Genomic DNA, 25,995 nt, shown 5'->3' on the forward strand with positions numbered 1-25,995 from the left:
AGCTCTTAAGACGCGTTACACATATAATAATTTTCTTTCAGCCTTCGTCGATCGCTCAATCTAAACAAGGAACAACAATAGATTAAGCATGCGTCAATTTTGTTTCGTACTCTGAGCATGATACATCGAGATACTCTCTTTCTATATTGCTACATTTAATCATCTTATAGAATCGATGATTTAATAATTATTTATACAATGTACAATGTATTCGTAGTACGATGTATTACGTCGTAGTACAGAGAAGTATTATTTTGAATATAGATTTGTATTTTTGTCAGATGTATTACTATTTTTATTACACATATGAAAACATAGTAATTTCTCAATTGTACTTTTAGTTCATTTTTTGTCCATACCTATCGCTGAAGTCATATACGCTATGTGCCAAAGGTGGTAAACAACCTTAATTATTATATTGTTTATATTGTACAAATAATAAATTATTTCCAAAGTTAAATATTGGAATTAAATTTATCATATTTATTACTTGAACAAAAATTTATATTAAAAAATTATAGTAAATAGTAATACACGATCATAGTAAAAATGGTTGATCTTGAAAAATATAAAGGCAATATAAATTTACCAGAACGATTGCAATCTCCTGATCTCAAAAATGATAAAAATGAAAAAGTAGAAGGACCTGTAATTATTAATATGCAAAAAGCTTTCTACGATTTAAAAATTAATGAAATAAATAATAGAATTCAGAGGTAAAGCATTAATTCATCGTAATATTAAAATAGATGTTTGTACGTTATGATATATAAATGTGAACATTTGTTAGGTTACAAGAACGAAATAACGAACTTATAAATAATTGCGAAGAGACAACGTTACTTCTAATTTCAACAGATGCAGAAACTGCAAAGGAAATTACTGAATTAACACAATATTTATCTAACGAAGTATCAAAATTAGAAGAAAATAAGAATACACTAAATGTTCTAGAGGAGTCAATAGTAAATAACAAAATTGCACATATTGACAAAGTAAATTCTTTAAATGATCAATATGCAAGGAAACGTTTAGAATTAATATCATTAATTAAACCATTAAGTAATTATTTTCAATATTTTTCTATTTTTTATATTTCTTTACACAAATACGAATACTGAAGCAACAATATATAGAACTTTAGAATACATTATTAGATGCAAAGATAAATGCGTTGGAAGACTATAGAAGGTCACAATCAGTTCTTCAAGAAAAATTAAAAAATAAAAATAATTTTATGCAGCAGGAGGAAGAAAAAGTAGAACAAGAAATACAACAAATTCAAATGAAATTTAAATCTGATAGAGAAAAGTATATATTGATTATACAGTTATATGAATTTATTATCTAATTAAGAGATTGATACTAATATTAACATAGGCTCAAAGAGGATATGTATAATCGTCTCCTTGACTCAGCTGGAATTTTTCAAATGGAAGTTTCTAAGTGTATACAAGAACCTATACATAAACTTATGAGAGAAAATATTATATTGAATAATTATTTAACCGAAATTATGAATGAAAGTCTTACTGAAAAAGAAGTATTTGCAAACTCCAAGTAAGGATATTATTTTGTATTATTAATTATTGTTTTTTTTATAAATGTTCTTAATTTATTTTTTAGATCTATAAAGAAAGAGCTTCTTCAAAAACATAAATTTAATTATTTAGGCACCAGATATAATATAAAAATTTCTAAAATTCAAAATTATCTTTTGAAATCCTTAAAAGAAGTGCATGCAGATACAGAAAGACGTTTAATTAATTTCAACCTTTTAAGTCAAAATCTACAGAAAGATTTGGTTAATAAAGATCATGTAGAAGAACAAATGAATATTTCTGAGGCACGTATGAAACAATTGGAAATAATGTTGTACAGAGAGAGAATAGAAATTACTACCTCAAATTATATACGGAAAAGGATACAATGTAAAATTAAAAAATGTAGGGAAACACTTTATGATGTTAAATATGCTGTAATATGCGCACTACAGGTATAATAAGTTAAAAAAATATTGAAAGATAATGAAAACAGAATTATTCGATGTGGACAATTAATTATAATTTTCAACAAAATGTAATATTTGTGTAGATGAAAGATAGTGACTCTAAGTTTGCACAAATGGATAAAAAATGTTTGTTGCTACATTTACAAAATATTATCACAGAAGGTCAAGCCTATATGTCAAATATTACAATTACATCGTAAGTACTTCAATGAATTAACTTACTAGAATGTATAATTATATGTGTGTATGTGTATAATTCAGTCACTATCACATTGCATAAAATATTCATTTTAAACATAATAAATATAAATATAAAGGATGGAATCTATACCGCAATCAAGTAATGTGTATTTTTATGGAGATCTTGGATTTGACCCGACACCTGTTGAGTTAAGAGAACCAGTTGAGATAATAGAAAAGGAGATAATTCTACCTATCACCTCAGAAGTTTTTAGTATAGAAGAACAACTAGTAAGATTTATTTTATAGATAAGAAATATTCATAGATTTTTTAATAAATACATGAATAATGACTAATATAGGAAAAAGAACCAAAAAAAGATTTTATAGAAGATAAAAGTTTAGCTGTGTTTGAGGAACCATCAGATAAAGAATTTATTGAATCTAAATATTCAAGTGTAGAGGATTCAATTTCTGAAGAATTTGAAGCGACAGAAATTGACAATGATGAATTTTAATGACTGAAAATAATAGAGATTTAATATAAAATATATATTATCATATAAATACATGATAAAATAAATTTATATTGAAATCACTGCTTGGAAAGTTATATATATATATATATATATATATATATATATATATATATATATATATAATGAAGTTTAAACGTTTTTTTATAATATCAATAATCATAATGTGAATATAAGAATTTATTTTTATATGAGAGAATTTAATGATATGTTATAATAAAATATTATACAAGTTTAATATAAAATAATTAATTTTTAATTTTTAATATATACATTTATAATCATCACTATTTATATTCAAATATAAATACATCTTACCTTCATTCCTTTTGATTTATTTTATGATCTGATTTAATATATCTCTTCACTTTAGCCTTGGTTCGTTTCCTACAAAAATTTAATATATTTTTATTGATTTAAATAAGACAATATAAATCAAAATCTATGTTGTTAATCCTATATAAATAGTTATGAGAAATATAATACTTACAGAACAATGTTTGCTGGTGCAACAATATTCCTTTGTTGCAATGATTTATAACGATCTTTTAATAAATTACCAATACGAGTTACATTTCTTAAATTACCAGTTAATTCTTCTGCCAATGTAAAGGAAGGTTCAACAGGCTCAAATTTAACTTTACTCAATGTCTTTGTTTCTACAGATTTTAATTTCTTTTGTTCATGTCTTTTTTCTTGTAAAACTTTTTCTTTCTTTTCTTTTGCATCTATTTGTTTTTGTAGTAATTTTAATTTGTATATATCTGATACTTTCCTTTTTTCTAATTTTGCTTGTGCTAATTTATGTGCTAATATTTTTTGTTCTTTTTGTTTACGTCTTGCTACTAATGTTTTCTTTTTATTTTTTACTGGTGGATTGATAGATGTAATGTTATGATCCATATCAGTATCATCGTCGTCGTCATCGTCGTCATTATCATTATTATCAGACTGTTCTAGTTTATCTTCTTTTATTGGTAAACCCTCGGTCAATTCCTTTAATGTATTTTTATGTTTCTCGTCAAGTGAAACCTAATAAGAATAAAAAGAAGGTATTAAAAAAAATTGATTACAAAATTTGTAAAGTCATACAAATTACCTTCTTAAACATTTTTGTAGTAACTCTATTTAAATGAGCTTCTTCCTTCATTAATTCTAATTCTTTCTTCGCTATTCCATTTAACAAATCCTGATGATCGTTATAAGATGGATTATATGATGTACCAGGATGTGGAGCTTCTATAGCTGGTAAGACCGATGGTTTTTTATGTAAGGATGTTGGTAATTTTCTTTTTTTTACACCCATATGTGTAAGAGTATGTCTAACAGTATCAGAAGTCATCCATTCTGTATCAATTTCCGGTAAAGAAGTATTTTTTTTATCCCATATATCTTCTTTGAAATCACCTCTTCTAGGTCTGTTAGCCCTTTTCAAATCTGCGAGAGCTTTATTTTTTAATGCTAACTTTTCTTTCAATTTCAAGATACCCTTTGATTTTCTTTGAATTTCTTTACGAAGTAAGATAGGATGTTTACGCTCTTCACGCGTTCTTACACGATTTCTCTTAACAATTGGATCAGGAACTAAAGTATGTGGTTTTAATATACTGAAGCACTTTGGCTCTGTATCTTTCAAAGCGAGTCTACGCTGTTTTTTATCATTAAACGTAATTTCTTTTGTTGCAGCATCCTTGTCAATAGTAAATAAGTCTGTATCTGATCGTTCAGAAAATGGTATTCCTAATCTCTCTTCTAATCTTTCATTCTCTAAAAATTTGTCAACATCTGTCGTATCTACATGTTTTCTCCAAGACTTTTTCGTTTTTTTGGAAACTTTACGTTTTTTAGTTTTAACTTCAATCATTTCGACAAATCTCTTACACGACCACGTGCGGAAAAACGTATTACAACTAGATTAGAATTAACCGTAATGTCTTCCCTCTCTTTCTTTTTTTACTACTAGCGCTCTCTGACGACTAAAACGATATAAAAAATTCGGTATAGCAATACAACGCGTATCAACGTATGTTTTGTTGATTTGTTTCTCTTTTTTATAAATTTTAAGTACATTGTATATATTGTTGTAATACCGGTAAAAAGATGTATAGTAACATAAATATATTGTTACTTATAGTATTAACAATTTGTTAATTTTAATGAAGTCGCATGTTTTTAACTACTTGAAACATATATAAGATGTTCTTAATATGTAATTTATACAATTATCCTTAATATGGCAATTAAAATTAATACAGAGTTTCCAGGTAAAATAATAGTAATTATTATAAGTAATCGTAATTATAGTACATTTAATAAGAATTATGTTCTTCTATCTTATGGTTGTTTTTTTAAATAAATATTGTTATTTAATATTTCAGCTGTTCCATTACCAATAGCTCTTTTAATAATTATTATTTTATCATTATGTTATGCAAATAGTTACGATGGTGCATTTGTATTTGATGATGCAGAAGCTATAGTTAATAATGATGATATTCAAAAAACACCAATTTGGGAAATATTTAAGAATGATTTTTGGGGTACAAAATTATCTCACAAGGGTAGTCATAAATCTTATCGTCCACTTACAATTTTAACATTCCGGTAAACAATTAATTTTAAACGCTATAAAAAGTATTGATATTAATAGAATGCTCAAATTTGTTATTTTTTTTATTTCTTACAGAATGCAATACTGGATCAGAGGTTATTTAAATTCTCAAGATTTTCATATTGTAAATATAATTTTGCATATAATTGTTTGTCTATTAACTCTGTATGTGTTCAATATTCTCTTAAATAACAAAGAACAAAATATAGCATTTTATGCCACAGTATTATTTGCAATACATCCAGTACATACAGAAGCAGTAAGTTATTTCATAGAAATAGATATACCATTAAATTTAGATAATATTTATTGCAATTATAAATTAAGATTTCAGGAGTTGTAGGTAGAGCAGAATTATTATGTGTATTATTTACATGGCTATCACTTATAATGTATAATCAATGCATTATTGCAAATTATTCTATTGGCAAATGGTGTAATATAATTGGATGTATCATAAGTATTTTGATAGCAATGCTTTGTAAAGAAACTGGAATTACTGCAATTGTAAGTATGAAAATGATTTTATGTCTTTACGTACTTTTTTTTGTTATTATGATTATATATATTACAGGGAATTTGTGCTGTGTATGATCTAGTCATTATAAATGGATTCTTACCAAATGATGTATTGAAATTACTAATAAGTAAAAATTCTCATATAAACTCAATAATAGCTATGAAATTAAATCGTGCATTTTTTATCCGAATGTTTGTACTTTGTTTAAGTGCAATAATATTGTTATCACTAAGATTTACTGTTATGGAATTTTCAACACCGAAGTTTCAACCTGTAGACAATCCTGCATCATTTTTGGATAATTGTTTCCTTCGCATTCTCAATTACAGTTATATTTATAGTATAAATATGTGGTTGTTAATTTGTCCAGAGTGGTTATGTTTTGACTGGTCAATGGGTTGTATACCTTTAATTACTGGATATGATAAAAGAATATTTTTTATTATTCTTTTTTGGATATTCTTGGGTGCAATTGTCATTCATATTTTTTCAACTCATGGAGATAGATTTCTAAGGTATCAATTTTTATTAAATCTTACTTTTTTAGATTATATTAAATTAAATAGATTAAATCATACTGTAATCAAATTATAATGTGTTGCAGATATACAATTGTAGGATTGGCACTTCTAATTATACCTTTTTTACCTGCTAGTAATATCTTTTTTACCGTTGGCTTTGTATTAGCAGAGAGAACATTATATATTCCTTCTGCAGGATATTGTCTCTTAGTAATTATTGGATTACAAAAGCTTTTGACAGGCACATCTCTAAGAAATTTACTAATATTATTTTACACGTTTTTGTGTCTTATTTTTTTTATGCGTTCATGGATTAGAAGTGATCAATGGAGATCTGAAGAATCTCTTTTTAGATCTGCGTTAAATGTTTGCCCACTTAATGCAAAAGTTCATTACAATATTGCAAAAAATGCAGCTGATGCAGGAAATCTTAATTTAGCAAAATTAGAATATAGAGAAGCCTTACAGTAAGTTTTTTATTCGAGCAGCATATTTGATGAAAATAATAATTTAGTACTATATTATGTATTGATTTTTTTTATATAGCTTAAATCCAAAATATGCTCAAGCAATGAATAATCTTGCCAATTTACTTAAGGACGAAGGAAAATATGATGCTGCTGAAAATCTATTTAAACAAGCTGTTACATTACAGTAAGGTTTTATGGGACCTTTTTTTTTAAGTATACTGTTAAAAATAATACATTCATTTTTTTTTTTATCATAATTACATACTAACTATATTAAACAATTATAGGAAAGATTTTGCAACAGCATGGATGAATTATGGTATAGTTTTATCTGCACTTAAAAGATATGAAGAATCTGAAAGGAGTTACTTAACTGCACTGTCTCAAAAGCCCAAGTATCCCGATTGCTATTATAATTTAGGTGTTTTGGTAAAAAGAACAACATCATTTTTTAAGAAATTGTATTTACATATATACATTAAAATAATAATTGTTAAAGTAAATACTTGTAATATTTGTTATTGTAGTATTTAGAACAAAAACAATATCAGAAAGCATTAACAGCTTGGACAAATGCAACAAAATTAAAAGTAACTCATAGAAGAGCATGGACAAATATGGTAATATTGTTAGATGATTTAGGTATGGGAATTAAATTTTTTTATATAGTTAATTATAAATTATAATAAATTTGATGATTTATATTGCATTCATAGGTATGTCAGAACAAGCATTGAAAATTGCGAATGAAGCTTTAAAATATATTCCTGATTATGCATCAATATATTTTAACATTGCTAATATATTAGGTAAAGTAGGTAGATTTTCAGAAGCAGAGACATATTTTAAACAAGCAATATCAAGGAATCCAACAGATCCTATGTTCTATACAAACTTAGGTATTTTTTTTTTCCTATCTTGTATATATTTAATAATACTATAGTTCATAGTACATATTATGTATTAATATCCATAAAATCTACTAAATTATGTATCTTTGTAGGTGTATTGTATCATCGTTGGAATAAAGTCAGTGAAGCAGAATATATGTATAAAAAAGCATTGGCGTTCAACCCACATTCGCGTAGTGCAAAAGAAAATTTAAAAAAATTGCAATCATTAAAACGATCAGTAAAATAATTTTATTTTTGTATATTTTTTATACATCGTTGTCAATATATTTATATTCGAAATTGTTAGAATTATATTAATATTTATGTAATATCTTCTTTTTCTTTTCCTTTCTCTTTTTCTGTTTCTTTTCCTTTTTCTTTTTCTTTTTCTTTTTCTCCCTCTCCCTCTTCCTCTTTCTCTTCCTCTTCCTCTTCTCCTACGAGGGTAGAATCACAGGGATAGCGATATGCTTTAAAATTTCCTATCTTTTTACCACCAATGTAATTATATGACTTAAAACAATTTTCACAAAAAAAGCAAGGATTATGAGGTACTCTATCGTGATCCGTTGTAATCCATCTAACAGGCAGAATTCCGCACATGAAGCAGTAGTTAGCTCTTTGGGGTCTGATTCTTTGTATTCTTGGATATGCAGATATATGTAATTCGTCATAAGGTTGTACCAATCTAGATAAAAATTAAGTTTGAATTAAAATAATTAAGAAGAGAAAATTTTATAATATATATGATTTTCAAATAAAAAAAATATACCTTGCATCACTGAATATAATGAGATGTTCACAAAAGCCTTGATGCTGATATACCCATGGATAACCAAATCTTACAGAAAGAGAATCTATTGTAACTTTTTCCATAGAATCAGTATGAAATGGTCCTAATTGTTTTATCTTTGCCCATTCTACTATTACTTCGCTATAATCTATATTTGCTGGATCTCTAAAGTCGTTGTAAAATGTATCTTCTATATAAAAGAAGCCTGATTTGTACACATCCTAAAAAAAGACTATATTAGGAACAAATTTCAAACACTGGAAAGAGAAAAATTTACTTTTGCCAATGGTTGAAATGATTGATTAGGATTATCACTGGTTTCTACTGGAATTGATAAATCGGATAAGCATTTTATTTTATCGCGCAATTCAGCAAGCGTCTGTTTCCCTAACATTGTTATCACATATTTCAAGGTAGGTCTTGCCTTTCTGTAGTTACTTTTCATATGATTCGATGAATGCATAAAAGGTTCATATATTCTAATATCAATGAAAATATCTTCGTACGGTACAGCAAGATCAATCGTGCTTTCATTGTATTTATTGATTTTTCCATACTTCTGTAAATATTAATTTCAATATAATTAAATAGATATAAGAATTACCTTATAGCTATATAGGTAGCAATAATCAACATACAATAAATAATTCGCTAGTAAATTTGAAATGATATTGATCCTTTGTTTCTTTTCTCTTTTTCAACTGCCGAATCGTTTCTAAATTAATATCTTCTTTGATCATAGATACTTTACGTAAGTCTTTATTTTTTATTGGTAGATTTTCTTTCAATCTAGGAATCTCTCCGGGTATAGTTAAATTTTCTTCGCTTAAAATATATAAAGGTATTATTATCCAAATAATTATACAATATATATATATATATAGACATATATGAGTCTATACAAGAAAAAAAGAATACCTGCAGTATTCTGACAACAAATCCATTTCCTCATTTCCTAAATCATTTTTCATTATTTTAAGAATAGATTGATCGGTTGTTGAAGCCAAACAACTAAGATAACAAGGCTTAATAATATTGGAATATCTTGAAAAATATTCCTTTATATTAATTTTTTCTGAAGCGTTCTGATTATAATGTCCATATACTGAATCCATTTTTTTTTAAATTGTAATAATGATTATTTATAAATATGAAACAGTCATGATCATTAAATTTGCTATGTCATATTAAAAATATCAGAACAAGTATTATATCGAAGTTGTAATCTTATATAGAAAACATGTTAATGATAACGTATGCAATTACATAGGATATTTGCCACTTTTATTCCGATACACAAATTATTACTTCGCTGAATTTTATTGCGAACTATAAACGACAAACCCATTCAACTCATTCGTCGCAGAAATACTGCGCATACGTATCAGAGTATATTAGCGCGAAAACATCTGATTCGTTAATGTCCTCAGTACCGTACGTATTCCAAAATAAACAGGCGCATTTTCTGACGACATAAATGAACTTTTATGAATTTAAATCTATTTATAAATTTTACTTCTTAAAATAAAATAATTGAATGTAATTCATTATTTCTTAATGAAATCTGAACAAAATTTTGATCGAATATTAATCGTTACATACTAACCTAAGTGAAATAAGTCAATCAAGAGTATCATTTTTTACAATTGTCACGATCGATTGAAATTCAAAAATTGACAAAGTGAAAACAATATCAAAAAGAAATCTAAACGCGATAACATCTATCAAAATTTTTTAAATATCCCATTGAAAAGAAAAACAAAACATTGAACATGGAAAGAAAAATAGAAAAAAAAAAAAAATTACCTTACGAAGAACTCGTTATGAATGATATAAAGAAAAAGGAAGAAATTATCTTTTAGAGCATAGAGGGTGGAAAACGATTAGGAAGAGAGAGAATGAATAAGTAAGTAGGGTAACTTTCGAGTAGTGTATGTAGTCAGACTAAAGAGACAAGGAAAGAGAAAGAAGAGAGAGAGAGAGAGAGAGAGAGACAGACAGACAGATAGAGAGAGAGAGAGAGAGAGAGAGAGAGAGAGGACGATTGAAAGAGAAAGAAAGAGAGAGAAATACTAGGGTAGGAACGGACAATGAAGAGGCGTCAACCACAGGCGCTCACGGCGTACTGCACTCGCCAATGGTCCGTGCGAGTTCGGCGAGCGTGGCGAGTTTGGCCACGCCCCTTAAGCGTGGCCACTCTCTTCACTCTCTCGCGGGACCTTCACGGTCGAGCATATCGCACGCTTGACGAAGCGCGCACGAACGCATCTCGATAGGATGAGAGAGATGTGTTCGTGCGCGTGTGAGTGAGAGAGAGAAAATAATTCGGGGCCGTATCGGCGTGCTCGGCCTGCCTTCGCCACGACTAAGCGGCAAAAGGAGAGAGAGTCGAGAGAAGATTTCTTATTTCTGCTCTGGTAAATCTGTCGGGGCAGTCAGTGTGAGGCTGTGAAGGCCGAACCGCGCATCATTGCTTCGCGGTTCATTATTTTCTATTTGATCTATCTGTCTCTTTCTTTCTCTCTCTCTCTCTCTCTCTCTCTCTCTCTCTCTCTCTCTCTCTTTTCTTTCTTTTTTCCTCTCTTTCTTATACATATATCATACACACACACACACACACACACGCACGCGCACACATATTTCTTAAAACTTCGCGTTCATACACACATGTAAACAAAAAATATAGACAATAGAAAGAAAGAAACGGAACGTTGATAGACGTGGTGTTCAGTGCGTGGCCCGGCATTGCGCCATTTCAAGTTGCGCCACGCGTTGCGCCACGCTTCCGCGCGCGAAAATTCTACGTAACGCGTTGACGCGCCGGTCGCGTGTGCGTTTCCATTCGCACGGTGTTGGTGCATATGTGTACTTTCCCGCTTTCCCGCTAACAAATTTTTATGTGAACGAAAGGTACAGAAATTCGATTCTCGTGACGAACTTTTTTACCTGTTGGTAAAAAGAGTTATAAAGAGTTATAGAAAGAGAGAAAGAGAGAAAGAGAAAAAGAGAGAAAGAGATCGTGGATCGATCGATCGATCTTAGAATATTTTATGTAGCCGACGGACGCAAACCTGGCCTTCTCTCTCGCGCGTATCGATGGATCCGATCGTCCTAGGTGAGCTTACAATCGATATAACTCGATCGATTTTTTGATGGTTCTCGTTTATTCTTTGTTATTTATTTATTTATTTGTTTGTTTGTTTGTTTGTTTATTTATTTTTTTTATCTTAATCATGCGTGTTTCTGTTTGTAATGTTCTGACGTGGATTATATTATTTACGTGGATACGTTTATTTTACTACATGCATATTTATAATATGAAAGGGAGAGAATATTGTGATAGTCCCGTTTAAAATATGCGAGACAATGAGAAAAAATGTAACCGTCGTCGCCTGTTTTATATCTCATAAACAAACGGGATATCTTTATAAACTAGTCCAATGGAAATTGTTTTACTTTGATCGGAGAATATCTATGAAAAATATCGTTACTTTAAATATTCGTTAGTTCGCGACGGTCCCTTGATAATAAATTTATAATTGATCACGTTACTTTACTGACTGATATCATGATATATATCAACTTGTTTATTTAATCAATTTATTTGTTTGAGACTCTTTGAAAACGTTAAAGATCGTGAAGAAACGTCGAAGTATCATTGAAAACACGATATACGATTGAATGGATCGTTGCACTCGACGGAAGGAGAGTATCGTATTACCTTTTGTAAGACTTTCGTCGAAACAGTAATTCCAAAATTTATTACCTTTTCGAGATGTTTGAAATGAAAATAGATTTTCTTCTCTGACATTTGAATATTCACGTATGTGTATAAGTAGGACTCGTAGACCGAACGTGTAGATTATTTTTTTCTAACGTCGTTTGCTTTATATTTTTTTTATATAACTGTCAATAAAGTTTTACGATAATAACGACGAGAAGAATATTTTAGAAAAAATGGGATTCCTTGTTAAAAATGGAATTTTGAAAAGTCTTATTTTATCTTTCGTTCTATGGATATCGATCAACGTGAATATTTTCAATTTTTTTTGACACTTCAAACCGAGCCACATAGGTACTTACTCATAAATCGCATTTGAAAAAAGAGAGAGAGAGAGAGAGAGAGAGAGAGAGAGAGAGTAAGAGAGACAATCGATCCTAAGAAACAACCAGGCGTGAGTTTCAATTAACTTCGACCTATTTCCCTTAGAAACTAAAAGCAGCGCGACACAATGTTATGACTCGCTTTGGCGCCACTCGCACACATCTTCTAATAGATTATAATATAAATGTGAGAAAAGGAAATCTTATATTGCGTATGCATTATCATTGTATTCGTATGTGTATTTTTCTTAGGCGTTTCGTATTTTCGCACAAAGAAAATCATAGTGCGCGATAATCGTTAAGTTACTTATTACGTACCTATCTATATTTAAAATAAAATTGATTTATTTTTTGTTGAATGGAAATTAATTAAACATGGATGATAATTACGTTAATCCGTTAGATTATAATATTATCGTCGTTTTTTTAATTATTGTCATTACCTTTACTTACCTAGCATGACGTTGACTTTCTTGTTAGGCAAATTAGGGCGTTAAATACATCGTATAAACTCGTATATGCATCGATAATGATAATACCATAGAGATACGTGAGAGAATGTGATTTAGTCCATTCATAGAAAGTACGCCTGCTGTACTCATTTCTCTGGCAACCTCTGACCTTGTGGGTCCCGGATGCCCTGCCAACTCCTTATCGCTTGCTTTCAGTCTTTTTTAAGCTCATCGGTCGTCGTTGAACGAGAACGAAATACGAGTAGTAAGTGAACCAGAGAATCGTTCTTTAATAATTACGCGTTATATTGCGGAACATAATATAATATATGTACCTACGTGTAGGAAAGTGTGATACGTTAATTTGAACATTTTGATACGTCGAGTGTAACGTGTCAATTCAATGAGAGAGAAGAAAAGAAAGAAAGAAAAAATAGAGAGAAGGAGAGAGAAAGAGAGGGAGAGAAAGAGAGTAAGAGACAGAGAGACATTATGTAACTTTACCCGCATAATTTTATTAATAATACTAACTGGCAAAATGTGTTGAGAAGTCCATCGTCCATTAAAATTGTTTTCTGTTAGATTTATTTATCTACAGATAATAATTATATAAAATTATTCGTCACGCATAATCGGCTTGGTAACATCGGGAATTAATAAGAGAGATCGACGATTACAATATTAAAACGATTCTGCTAAATAATACATACATTGGGTCTTGAGATGATGAACGCTTTAAAAGTATTATCATTATCGGCCTCCGCTTTTTCCTCTGTGACGTTAAGAATCTTCGAAGTCATTGACACCAATACATCCACATACGTGCAGTCGCGACTATAGTTCAAGACCTCGATACGTAGTCTGATATATTGGAAACGTACGGCCAAGATAGAGGATTCGAATATTCAAAAGGGACTCGTCGAGATATTCATCCGAGAAGAACTACAAAATTTTAGTCGAAAGAAGCTCATCATTAAAATTTTATAACCTATTATTTTATAAATTATTGTACAGTATTGCGTTATCTTCACCTTTGGATTTATCACTTAGGTTCTATAGTCTAGTCGTTCATTCACCTATTTATCTATTCGTGTCTTGCAATGATAAGAAATTAAACTTTCTCTCTTTCTCCCTCTCTTTCTCTCTCTTTCTCTCTGTTTTTCTTTGTTTCTGTCTTTCAAATTTCTTTCAAAAAATATTGGAAAAAATTGGAAAAGATCGTAAAAGATTATTTCTATCCTTTCCATCTCTTTCTCTCGTCATTATAGTATTAAGTATTGTCCCTCCTTTTGTTCTTCCATTTGGGACGAACGTTTTCCAATTTAAAGAGAAATTCACGAGGACAAAGTAGATATCCAGGTGAACTCGATGAGTCCTTTCCATAGTGGGACCAGAACATGTTTACAGATTTATTAACGTTCAATTAGTAATATTTGTGTCGGTTAAACAAGGAATGTGGCTTTTAAAGTGCGCTCAGGCAATGGTCGAAATCCCGTTGACAAAGGACTCCGCAAATATTTCTGTTGGCTCCCGAAGAATTCTCAGGTTTTAACTTTGGAATCCATTTCTGACTGCTACGTTCTTTTCTGCTACTGTAATATGTATGTATACTATTATATCGATGTAGTCCAAATATTTCTTGTAAATCTGTTAGCTTTCTAATTCCTATTCGTAAGAGATTTATTTTGTTTTGTTTCTTTTTTCTTATCAAATTAAGGAATTATTTAAACTATCCGTTTCTAACGGCTTATCATATAACGTCGAATACAAAGTCTTAGATAAATCTTCCATAGTAAAAAGAGAGACGAAACGAATTGTTCGGATGGTCATGATACCACGCAAATATGAGAAATAACTAACGAATGCGACATCACGCGATATTTATGAATTATCCGTACTTCTCACGTCCTATTAAACGCGCAACGTACCGAACTATCATCATGTCATTCGTCAAGAGACTCCTTCGTTCAATCATCGACGTGCCCGTTATATTGCTCCTTCGCTTGGATTACCAATGAAATTTTGCACAGACGTCTCGTGACTTCTCGCAAGGGAACAACGATTGGCTACTTGCCATAAGAGAACGAGCTTCTTAATGTTGCATTCTAAAGATTTATTATAGTGAAATAATAAGATGACTCATGAGCAATAGACGAGTCTCAGTCTAAGAAGACAATTTTCATTTGCTCGGTTAAATGAAACCCATGATAAAAGGAAGAGTAATCATGAGTCTAACAAAACAAAAATCGTTAACACAGAAAAAGAAATGGTAGCTGGTATAATTCAGACGAAGTAGTACATAAGTAATATATAATTGACATAATTTTGTTATACCAATGGTAGCTGAGTGTAATAAAATTTCGATAGAATATTAAAACGTATATCTAAATCTTGATAAATGAAGTTTGAAATTATCTGAAAATTTGATGTAGGCAACGACGGAATTCGTTGACTCGTCATAAAAGATAAACTCGTACCGCGGATCGAACCGCAAGGATTCTTTGCCGAAACGTGAAACGCGCGCTCCCACTTTGACTGCCGAGGAAAAAGGAATAAGTTTCGTCGGGGGCACGAAAGTTTTTTGTTCCTCGATCGAATATATTTCGGTACCACTGTCATCGCGTATCCCAGATGCGAGCTCGCTACCAACACGCGTGCACACGAATACACCAATCCAACGTACATGCGGGATATATTTTGCACGGATATATTTTAGGTGCGCAGGGAGGGTTATAGAAACGGGAGACGAAGATAGAAAATAGAAAGGAGGAAGGAATAAATAAAATGCTTTCTTAAATATAGTCGATACTAATGTATTCAAATCACTTTCTCTTCTACCTGTCATTTACATGTAAAGACAAATTTTCAATTTGTCTATTGTAATTATTGTTTTCTTCTAGATCGATATCTGTTACATGATTTTTGTCATTTTTAATATCCTATCTGGTAATAGATAAAACACATTCTAAAGAAAGTCCTATATGTATCGTCAATCGAAAATGTCTTTTGTATCATTGTCAAGAATATCACAGTAAAAACGCAGCGATTTGGCCGGCTCCCAATATATGAGATCTTTCGGAATAATGAATTTTACGCGATGAGACTTGACAAGTGCTATTTTGAACACTCGCATACATAAACGATAGATGAATTGGCGTTTGAAATTGACACCATCAAAATATGAGAATATAACACACGTCATATATGGATTTTTTAATTTCCCCCTAAGTTTTATATTTCTCATCGTTTAATCGCGAACGAGGAGATTATAAATCGAGCGACATTCATCGAGAAACGTCGGTGATTTAAACAAAAATTGTTTTAATTATCAGCGAATATAAGAAAGTTATGCGAAAATGAAAGAAAAATGTTAAACGCGATTAGAGATGCGCGAACTAATCAACGACACGTGCGAACGAATTATCGTGAAAACAAAATCAAAGATTCGTTTCTATAAAAGCTAAGATATACCGACAAAGGGGCAAGCCGGGCTCGATAATTAGCGAGTTAGATGGTAGACAAACACCGGCCGCGTTTCGAGCATCCATATAAGCGGGGACATATGTTCAACGGGTGACACTGACATCCATCACGTGAGATCGTGCCCGCCCATTTCTCCTACACTCTCCGCATTTACACTCTTCTACCTACGCCTATGGTTCCTCTCTCTTTTTCTATCTTTCACTTTCTCTCTCCTGCTCTCTCCTCCATCTTAATAAATTTTCCTTTTATCCAATTTTGAGTACTTTTTTGAGTTATATCGAGAGAACGCCGTTTCAGATCAACTGTATCCTAGCGATCGCATATTATTATACATATTGTATAATATCGTATAATTTAATAAATAGAGATATATATATATATATAAAATAATAATTAAGTAAATTATATATAAAAAAGAAAAAAAATATATGATATAGAATTAATGTATCTACATAAAATATACTTTACTATGCATTAGCATTTATTTTTCATTCTTTTCTTAATATATTATACACATGTATAATTTAATAAGAAGTATATACATTCGAATAGATGATTAATGATTACGACAAATAGACGATAATTAAACGCAAAATATACTTCCCCATGCGTTTTATTCAGTAGGAAGATAAAATTCAAAGTCGATAAACTATGCTCGAGATAACGGATGTACCTGAACAAATTCGTCGTAGAAGATCGAGTGGGCGCATCATCCGAATGCGTTCTACGGAAACGCGAGTTAGACTTATTTTGCACGAATACACAGACGAATACACGTATGCGTGTTTTCACGGGATAGAAATCGTCGCATCCGCACGCCCACTACACTAACAAATACACGCATACACGCATATAAACACAGACGATCGCGTAATATTATTAGACTTTTTCTGGTGAGCGGTGATGAATGGTCGTGCTCAAAGGCTCCGACGCGTGTAGTCATTTTACACTCGTGTAATACATGTACATTTGACTTAAGAAGGCCACGGCTTAACTCTCGTCAGTGTGTGCGTAAACGCTTATCGAGATGAAGGAAGAGATGCGAGACGGCTTTTAACGACAATACGTCCCGTTTTTCAATTTTCTCTTCTTTTTTTCTTTTAGCACTTTATCTTAAATAAAATAAAAAACGACGCACGTTTACACACGTGCAACAATAATGGAATACTATTTATATAATCAATCAATTTATAAAGAGTAGGTAATATGTTTTATAATAAATAATAAGTATCCAATAGAGTAATTTATCCAATATCAATTAATAACAAATACTTATTTTCTATAATAATTGAAATAACTTAGGTATATAGCAATATGTTCTCTAAATTAAGATCAATCATTTTTTAAATTATAAAACAGATATGTCGAGACAGATCATCGATTAAAAAATCTTACACTCGTCACTAAAATATTAGATAATAAATTGAAATTATCGAATGAGTTGAACGATGACATTGGACGTCTAGAAATTTGAGCGAATCAACGTCGAGACAATCGGGTCGACGCGAATGGTCTCGTACAGAAGAAGTAAGAAGAGAGAAAAAAATAGAGAAAAAGAGAGAGAGAGAGAAAGAGGAATACGGTCCAGTAGCATCCCGACGGTAGAGGGGAATCACTCAGCGCGTTTAATGTACCGTGCGTTGCTTTACGGAGATTCAGGATCGTCATTAAAAGGCGAGGGCCAAAAGAGATGGAGAAAAAAATGACGATGCAGTTGACGCGCAAAAACGGTCTCCCCAACCTTCTCTCACCCCTCCCTAACCCCTCCTTCTCTCACTGAACTCTACCCAACCCTACCCTCTGACCCTCGGCGGCTTCGAGAGCTCCGTCCTCCGACGAAACTCTTCTTCCAGGAATAAGAGGAGGCACCCAAAAGGGTTCCCTTTACGTCGACCTTTTCTTATTTATCGTATCCTCTTCGAGAGCTTACCCAAAGTCGCCTTATATTTCCTAATATAGATATATATATATATATACATGTATATGTAAAAAAAAATGAAATTGATTGGATTTTGAAAAATATTCAAGAAGGTACGAAAGAAAAAAAAAGAAAAATGTTTTTTACAAAATCGAAAGATATAAGAGAAATGTTCTCGTATGGAACAAGTAGTACCTAAGTAAGTACTTACATATGGGAGAGCAAATAAACATGGCGGTCACAGAAAGAGCAAGTCAACGTAAAATAGACGTAGGTATAGAAATAAATGTCTACATAAAATACACGTACGTACGTATGTTACCCATTCTCTCTCCTTTAGTACTGACGTTTATTAACAAAATAACATAATATATTTCTACATATACATATACCTATATATAAATATATATATATATAAATATATATATATATATATTGTCTTTTATAAAATTGATTTCAAAAAAAGTTCATAGATGAGATAACAATGAAATTCGATTCATCAGAATGTTTATCGAGTTTTCAATTTGAACGATGAAATGTCAAACGAATTTCAAAAATGAAGATATAATTTGAATTGACTTTGAGGTACTATTGGAACTGGGGAGGGGGCTGATGTTGGGTTTATAAATTCGTACATTCTACGTGAACAGAATATACTTATGTGGAAAATCGGGAGAACATGTGTCACTTGTTTTCGACGTAATTGGAATGTATGTCTAAGAGAGAGAAAGAGAGAGAGAGAGAGAGAGAGAGAGAGAGAGAGAGAGAGAAGGAGAGAAAAAGAAAATGTGAAGATTTTCTGGTTTAAAGATAGAGCTTCCTGTCGTTCCTGCTCGAAAGATCGCTATACGTTCGGTTAATCAGGAGAAATAGAATTTCGGTGGATTTGGAATGCGACTAGGGACGATTCCCTGTCCGTGGAGTAACCGTTTGCTAATTAAGCTTTACGGTAAGACGATACGGACTAACGCGAGTCTCGCACGGTCTTGAGTTACCTCATTGCCAAACGTTGTACATCTGCATCTCATTAAAACGAGTAATCGTGGCAGAAGGTAGATATACCTAATACGACGGATAAGAATGCATGTATGTATCATTATCGCTGTTATTTATTGTCATTCTTATCGATCTCGGAACGTTCAGATAACGGGACGAATGAGATTAGAAAGATCTTGGGAAAAAGGAGAGAATTAGAGACGAAATTAGATTCCTACTTTAACGATGTATTTGATGTGTTCATTGATATCTTTTAGTTCTCAAAAAAAAAAAAAGAGAGAGAGAGAGAGAGAGAGAAGAAAAAAGATCATTTTTATTTCTTTACGATTGCCTTGACTTATTGTAAGAACATTTTCTTATTCAAATATTATTTTCCCTTGAGTATACGTTAAAAGACTAATAACTTTCGGGACACGATTCATGTTTATGTGACGCAAAAAGTGACTATCCTTGCCGAGTCCGCTGATGCGTCTTGAATTTTCTTTCTAGAAATTAATTCGCTTAGTTATCGAGACAATCGAAAGAAATCCACATTAAAGTCGGCTCTCGTCATGAATAGAACCGTTGATAAGTGTAAAGGAAACGAGTGTATATCATTTAACGAACAAGAAGCATTCATTATTTTCTCTTTTTGAATGAAACTTAAAAAGTCAATCGGAAGAATAACGTCTATTTTACTTTATTATACATTATATATATATATATATATATATATATATATATATATTCCTAGGTAACACGTTAAATACAATAAAACTTAAACCAATATTCACAAAGGACACACAAGAAATTGTCTTTCTTATGTATTCACAGAAAGCGCTGGCGAGATCGGCACTCAGCAGCAACAGCAGCATCAGCATCAACATCAGCATCAACATCATCATCCGCATCAGCAACAACAACAACAACAACAACAACAACAGCAACAGCAGCAGCAGCAACAGCAGCAACAACAGCAACAGCAACAACAATACGGCGAAGTGAACCAATTGGGTGGAGTGTTTGTGAATGGCAGACCACTACCGAACGCAGTACGTTTGAGAATAGTCGAGTTAGCTCAATTGGGTATCAGACCCTGCGACATTTCGCGACAACTCCGAGTCAGCCATGGATGCGTCAGTAAAATACTCGCACGTTACCATGAAACTGGAAGTATATTGCCTGGTGCGATCGGTGGAAGCAAACCACGTGTCACCACACCAAAAGTCGTGCAATATATAAAACAACTTAAACTTAAGGACCCTGGTATATTCGCTTGGGAGATAAGAGACCGTCTGCTGTCCGACGGTGTCTGCGACAAGTACAACGTGCCATCGGTTTCGAGCATATCAAGGATACTACGGAATAAGGTTGGGGCTAGTACGACGATGCATCATCATCCGCATCATCCAGCCCATCATCATCATCATCTTTATGCAGCCGCAGCGGCTGCCGCTGGTGCAGCACTGTGTCCTGTTCCGTATCCACCAGCACCATATCATCCGACGCCCTCGCCAACCCATCATCATCATCATCATCATCAAGGTCGGTATACCGCTACGATTTTTTTTTTCGTGAGAGCCTCCATTATCGCCTGTCGGGATACATCTATTTGAAGAATATTCTGAGCTCTTATTAACTGCTTGATCAAGTGGGTATTTGACTAAGTAGTTAGCAGATTAGTCTAATCCGAACATTAGTGATTAATTGCACAGGAAAGTAGAGATATTAATAATTTCGTAAGCACACATCTCGTCGATTTATCAATTTTAAATAAGAGCTCTAAATTAAGAGTTGATACCTACTTAATAGAGATTAAATAGAGATTTACACGGATTAGAAATGAATTTTGTCGACGTTTGATCAATTAATATGATGAATATAATATAATGTAGACATAGACGATAGATATCTACGGTGGCTTTAAAAGTATTTGTACGTTCTTTAAAAGTGTAAATAACATTTTTTAGAAGGAATCAAATCATTCTAAAAGAAAGTTCGAAGAAGAGTTCACCATTAAATTACAACGTGAGCGAACGAATGAAGCGACATGCGTCCATCGCAAACCTGTAGTATACATTCAGTTCTAGCAGTGAGCTCGCGGGATGTCAGGCAACAGTCTCACCTCTTTCTTCCGTCCTGATAGAAGCGCGGCCTATACATATACGAAACGAACCTCCTACCAATTTGGTACCGCTGCGTTTCCAGTTGGTACGTCAACGGCGATCAAGCTGTCCACGTCATCGTCAGCATCCTTGATATACACCAGTGGTGAGATCCAAGCGATAGCAGCAACAACCGCAACACTGACGGCACTATCAACAACAGTAACAACAGTCACGACAACTACGACGACGACGACAACGACGACAGCAACAATGGCGGTCGCGGCAGCTGCAGCAGCAACAGCTGGTATTCTTCAATGGCCGAGTCCTCACACTGTCCAGGATATTTTATCGATTGGCGTCACTGCGAATGGCACACCAAGTACCACCTTCTCCTTGCCTGATTCACCCGCTTGCACGAGCTTCCTTCTCAACAATAACAATAACAGTCACATCACCAACAACAACATTAGCTACCACGATCTTTCCCACCGTCATCATCATCATCAGCAGCAGCAGCAGCAACAGCAACAGCAACACGATCAATTGCATCATCGGCAGAATAACGACAGTACCTCAGGGAGCAATAACAGCAACAATAACAGTAATAATAATAATAACGACGACAGCAATAACGGTAGTAGTAATGCCAGTTGCGATAGTCTCGGCAATAATAACAGAGAAACGACACCAAGTGGGTACCAAAGTCTCCCTTATCAAGCTCATCATCATCATCATCATTATCATCACCATCATCATCAACAACAGCAGTATTATGCTTCCGCGCTCTATCACCATCATCATCATCATCATCATCATCCAGATAGCGTGAGACCGCTCGCGGCCGGCTCGCCCGTTCTCTCGCCGGTTCTTTCGGTTCAACCAATAATGATGCAACTATCGAGTAGTCAACCTGCCAGCCCGTGTAATTAACGGTCGATAGACATTTTCTCGGTATGTGTTCATCGTTATTCAATGATCGTTATTCAACTCAAATCAGCTGTGTGAATTGAAAAAGACTTTGTAGAAAGAAACAGTGCCTTTCGTAGATTCGATTCGATGATACGTAATCGACAAACCCAATTTGAAAGTAGGTACTCTAATCGCCAATATCCTAAATACCAAAGACTATTTCTAGGCATCTCTTTCTTTCATTCTCTATTTTTCTTTACTACGCGTTTCGCGTTCTAACTTTCTATCGAAAATTACCAATGAAATGATTATTAAGTAGATAGATACGTGTTTGCGTAGACGAACGAAGTGATATTTCAGTGAAGTGCACTAAATATTTACACGTAGATATGCGAAGGAGACTATGAAAAACTATGATATCGCAGATCAATTTTTTTATTATTCCAAATGGTAGCTACGATGACGATGAAGATTTTCGAAAAAAATATTATACGTGATCCGGTGAAAGTGTCGGTTGGTTATTTGTCATTACAAATGGAGAATCTTTTTTGTCCATGGATTATTTTTGAAAAAAAACCTACGTCACATCATTTTTATCGTACTATATCATTGGTAGCCGTTGACAAAATTTCTGTGAAATTCAATGGCCGGTACGTTATGTGATTGCTCGTTATACAAGATCTTTAATATTTGTTTCTAACAAACGTTAAGAGATAATTGTCGTACATACGAGACTCTATTTATATACATATTACAAATATGTATACTTATTGAAAAGGTAAGAAAAGAAATCGTGTTTAAACATAATACATCATTTCTTAATTGGTGCCAAAAAAGGGTAATACGTTTGAAATCAAAATGAATTGATGATGAATGAATTGGTTTTTTTTTAGTAAAGAGAACCTAACGTGCCTTTATATCATAATTACACTTAATTACACGTTTCTTCTCGTTTAGTTTAGAAACGTATCTATAGATAAAACAACGATCTTTGAGAAAGTATTAACTTCGTGTCTTTTACGACCAATCATATCACGTCGTGCGTACTTAACACACGTATTACCAGTATTCAACATGTTTGAGTTGATGATTAATACCAAAAATCAGTACGCGATATAACGTGTTATTTTAATAAATATATGATGTTTAATTATTACGAAGAGCTTCGTGTCTCTTTTGTTCGATTTAAATATATATGTATATATACATATATATATATCGTTTTATCCTCTTTGTACGTACGTACGTACGTATGTATATACCTATGAACGCATATACGTCATATAATCGTAAAAAGCAAATTTGGATATTTCGAGGAAGAAATACGCCATGCATAGAATTTAACGCGTAATAATTCTGTAACTCTACGAGCCGACGAAAAGGAGTTAACCCTTCGTATAAAGATTATAAAAGCAGACGCTCCTACTTCGTCCAATCAGAAGCGATCGAGCGTGAAATCCCACCTCTTCGACGATGTTGAACACCCACTCTCGGCGGTCCTAACTTGGAAGGCCGCAAACAGAGTAGCCAATCACGGTTCATCTCTCTAAGCAGGTAAGTAAATATGATGTATCTTTCTGCGAATGAAAAGGAATTGTTATTAAATCCTAAACAATTACAATTAATATATAATTTCTTTTTATCGCATCGAGTGTCAATAAAAAGAAAGAGAGAGAGAGAGAGAGAGAGAGAGAGAGAGAGAGAGAGACCATACCAATAATAGAATATTAATAGAACAATATTTAAATTGGCCGCGCAATCTCCTTTGTAAAATGAATCCATAATTTTTTACAGAGATTGAACATAAAAGCGTAGAAGCAAAAGACGCTTCCGCGTAAAAGGGGGGTCCTTGGTAGAGTCGTTTCTATGTATACGTTATGTTTCTTTTCTTTTTTGGACATTTAGACACACATAATATAACGAAGGCCAGTCGTTACGGCGTTTGGAAGCCGTCCCTTTGAAATTCGAACGTTCATTCCTACTCCGCCCACGGGTATTCTATTATACTAGTTTAAAAGGAGCGACAGGAGCACGATTGAAGTGGAAACTCGTTATTACAGCGCGTTCTTCAGAAACCACCATCGAAGGGTGTCAGCTTTCCCCTCTCGTTCTCATTATTTCTTATCAAAATGTGAATGAGAACAAATTTTCATTCGATCCACGGCAGCCATTTTGATTGTCTGGCGCGAGTTTTAAACTTGTCGTACAATCGTCGAAAGAAAGAAGGCAGAGCGGGGGCGAGTGGAAAAAACTGATAACATAAGTTACATGTTAATTTTTCTAGATATTTAACGAATAAGAAATACTTAATAGCTATCGCGAAAGCGCGATAAAGTACCTACGCTCGTTCGTCTTCCCTATAGGATCCTTAAAATACAGGGGCAATATCTTCTCCTCGTGATGTTTCTTCCTACGGTACAACGCCACCGTGAACGCGTTTCGCTCGATTAGGAGCTGCGCCATGATGGAAATGCAGCTAATATAAATTGGCGAAACTAAGAAGTTTCTCTCTGTCTCCTTCTCTTGCGGTGACGAGCGTTCAGCGAACCTTTAATTTATAATTAGAATGAAAGTTCTCGAAAACAGAGAAATAAGAAAATTTTTTTTTAATACCAGCAACTTCATTTTTTAACCTAAATAATCGTTAAATATTTATATATATATATAAATAAATAAATAAATATATATATATATTAAATTAGCGAATACCATAAAATGTTCTAATATCAAATAACTTTTTGAAACACCCTGTATATCACTATTTTGCATACCAGTCTCGAAGTCATAAGAGTAAATAAGAAAGAAAGAGAGACAGAGAGACAGAGAGAGAGAGAGAGAGAAAGAGAGAGAGGCGGAGCACATAATTAAGAAAGTCTCAGTACTCCTTCTTTCTTTCTTTCTCTCTCTTTCAAAAGACGACGAAGACATCGCGGTGGTGGCAAAGCGGCCTGCCTCTTTCCCCGTTTTACATTCGGCGGTACAAATAGCTCGACGACCCCTGGCCTCGTGTCGGCTCCTCTCATGTTTCTTCCTCAGAGTGCTTGTCTCTCTTGTCGCGCACGCTTCACGCTTCTGCGCGCCCACACCCTTGCTTGTCTCTCTTTCTTTCTCATATACACCCTTTCTTCCTTTCCTTCGTCGTCGACGATACCGATACCGATGCCGACGCCGACGCCGACGCCGACGCCGACGTCGACGTCGACGTCGACTTTTGAATCTCTACTTCCTTTTCTTTTCCCTTTTCTCGAAGAACTGCCTGGCGGAGACACATTAGCCGTATTCCGAGTTTGCATGGCGGAACGCCTCCTTCTCCTCCTCCTCCTCCTCCTCCACCTCTACCTCTTTCTTCTTTTTCTCCTTCTCCTCCTCCTCTTTTTCTTCTTCTTTTTTTCTTCTCATCCCCTTTTCCCTCTTTCTCGTGCCATCCCCACCCTCTCTAGCACGGTTATTATGAGGATGGATAGAGGTTGGAGCCGCCTTCCACGTATCCGTAGAGACCTAATGCCATCGA

The 25,995-nt window shown here is 33.0% G+C and overlaps 6 protein-coding genes across 8 annotated transcripts in view; 4 read left to right on the forward strand and 2 right to left on the reverse strand.

Moving 5' to 3' along the window:
• The window catches only part of LOC122629950 (WD repeat domain-containing protein 83), a 2,148-nt gene extending 2,094 nt beyond the window's left edge, over positions 1-54 (forward strand). The window contains exon 5 of the mRNA XM_043813901.1: positions 42-54. The gene's annotated coding sequence lies outside the window, so the exon portion shown is untranslated. The remainder of the gene's footprint in view (positions 1-41) is intronic.
• Positions 51-2,880, forward strand: LOC122629954 (uncharacterized protein PFB0145c-like). The gene is given in 9 exon segments (XM_043813906.1): positions 51-716; positions 791-1,129; positions 1,132-1,311; positions 1,381-1,560; positions 1,627-1,996; positions 2,095-2,207; positions 2,329-2,482; positions 2,554-2,815; positions 2,852-2,880. Coding segments are annotated over 8 exon segments (1,659 nt in total). The 5' UTR covers positions 51-549; the 3' UTR covers positions 2,710-2,815; positions 2,852-2,880.
• On the reverse strand, positions 2,199-4,683 carry LOC122629945 (ribosome biogenesis protein NOP53). The gene is made up of 4 exons (XM_043813892.1): positions 3,827-4,683; positions 3,218-3,759; positions 3,046-3,114; positions 2,199-2,393 (listed from the first exon to the last, which is right to left on the reverse strand). The coding sequence occupies exons 1-3, from the start codon at positions 4,589-4,591 to the stop codon at positions 3,048-3,050; spliced, it is 1,374 nt and encodes a 457-aa protein (XP_043669827.1). The 5' UTR covers positions 4,592-4,683; the 3' UTR covers positions 2,199-2,393; positions 3,046-3,047.
• A 73-nt stretch (positions 4,684-4,756) lies between these two features.
• LOC122629937 (protein O-mannosyl-transferase TMTC4-like) lies at positions 4,757-8,012 on the forward strand. Of its 2 annotated transcripts, none has more exons than XM_043813879.1 (11): positions 4,757-4,991; positions 5,106-5,331; positions 5,414-5,597; positions 5,666-5,845; positions 5,913-6,373; positions 6,463-6,846; positions 6,926-7,033; positions 7,137-7,278; positions 7,377-7,491; positions 7,566-7,748; positions 7,853-8,012. In XM_043813879.1, exons 1-11 carry the CDS (start codon positions 4,961-4,963, stop codon positions 7,987-7,989), a joined length of 2,151 nt encoding a protein of 716 aa, XP_043669814.1. In that variant the 5' UTR covers positions 4,757-4,960; the 3' UTR covers positions 7,990-8,012. The 2 variants fall into 2 exon arrangements, with proteins under 2 accessions (XP_043669814.1, XP_043669815.1); XM_043813880.1 differs by having other exon boundaries at positions 5,167-5,331; positions 7,853-8,011.
• A 202-nt stretch (positions 8,013-8,214) lies between these two features.
• Positions 8,215-9,650, reverse strand: LOC122630157 (snRNA-activating protein complex subunit 3). Its single transcript, XM_043814340.1, has 6 exons — positions 9,454-9,650; positions 9,282-9,360; positions 8,813-9,094; positions 8,515-8,756; positions 8,273-8,430; positions 8,215-8,228 (listed from the first exon to the last, which is right to left on the reverse strand). Exons 1-6 carry the CDS (start codon positions 9,648-9,650, stop codon positions 8,215-8,217), a joined length of 972 nt encoding a protein of 323 aa, XP_043670275.1.
• A 1,479-nt stretch (positions 9,651-11,129) lies between these two features.
• On the forward strand, positions 11,130-23,644 carry LOC122629942 (paired box pox-meso protein-like). Of its 2 annotated transcripts, none has more exons than XM_043813887.1 (3): positions 11,130-11,650; positions 20,302-21,012; positions 21,676-23,644. In XM_043813887.1, exons 1-3 carry the CDS (start codon positions 11,632-11,634, stop codon positions 22,503-22,505), a joined length of 1,560 nt encoding a protein of 519 aa, XP_043669822.1. In that variant the 5' UTR covers positions 11,130-11,631; the 3' UTR covers positions 22,506-23,644. The 2 variants fall into 2 exon arrangements, with proteins under 2 accessions (XP_043669822.1, XP_043669821.1); XM_043813886.1 differs by lacking the exon at positions 11,130-11,650 and adding an exon at positions 11,723-13,356.
• The last annotated feature ends 2,351 nt before the right edge of the window (positions 23,645-25,995 follow it).

Source organism: Vespula pensylvanica, chromosome 6, assembly GCF_014466175.1.
Source record: "Vespula pensylvanica isolate Volc-1 chromosome 6, ASM1446617v1, whole genome shotgun sequence".
NCBI lineage: Eukaryota > Metazoa > Arthropoda > Insecta > Hymenoptera > Vespidae > Vespula > Vespula pensylvanica.

Coding starts and splice junctions, on each gene's coding strand:
- LOC122629945 (XM_043813892.1), bottom strand. CDS start 4,591: ATGATTGAAGTTAAAACTAAAAAACGTAAAGTTTCCAAAAAAACGAAA. Junction 3,760..3,826: donor CTACAAAAATGTTTAAGAAG/GTAATTTGTATG, acceptor TATTCTTATTAG/GTTTCACTTGACGAGAAACA. Junction 3,115..3,217: donor GCACCAGCAAACATTGTTCT/GTAAGTATTATA, acceptor AAATTTTTGTAG/GAAACGAACCAAGGCTAAAG.
- LOC122630157 (XM_043814340.1), bottom strand. CDS start 9,650: ATGGATTCAGTATATGGACATTATAATCAGAACGCTTCAGAAAAAATT. Junction 9,361..9,453: donor TTGTTGTCAGAATACTGCAG/GTATTCTTTTTT, acceptor ATATATTTTAAG/CGAAGAAAATTTAACTATAC. Junction 8,757..8,812: donor CATTTCAACCATTGGCAAAA/GTAAATTTTTCT, acceptor GTCTTTTTTTAG/GATGTGTACAAATCAGGCTT.
- LOC122629937 (XM_043813879.1), top strand. CDS start 4,961: ATGGCAATTAAAATTAATACAGAGTTTCCAG. Junction 4,992..5,105: donor AATTAATACAGAGTTTCCAG/GTAAAATAATAG, acceptor TTAATATTTCAG/CTGTTCCATTACCAATAGCT. Junction 6,374..6,462: donor CATGGAGATAGATTTCTAAG/GTATCAATTTTT, acceptor AATGTGTTGCAG/ATATACAATTGTAGGATTGG.
- LOC122629942 (XM_043813886.1), top strand. CDS start 13,275: ATGCCCTGCCAACTCCTTATCGCTTGCTTTCAGTCTTTTTTAAGCTCA. Junction 13,357..20,301: donor ACGAGAACGAAATACGAGTA/GTAAGTGAACCA, acceptor ATGTATTCACAG/AAAGCGCTGGCGAGATCGGC. Junction 21,013..21,675: donor TCATCATCATCATCATCAAG/GTCGGTATACCG, acceptor CTGCGTTTCCAG/TTGGTACGTCAACGGCGATC.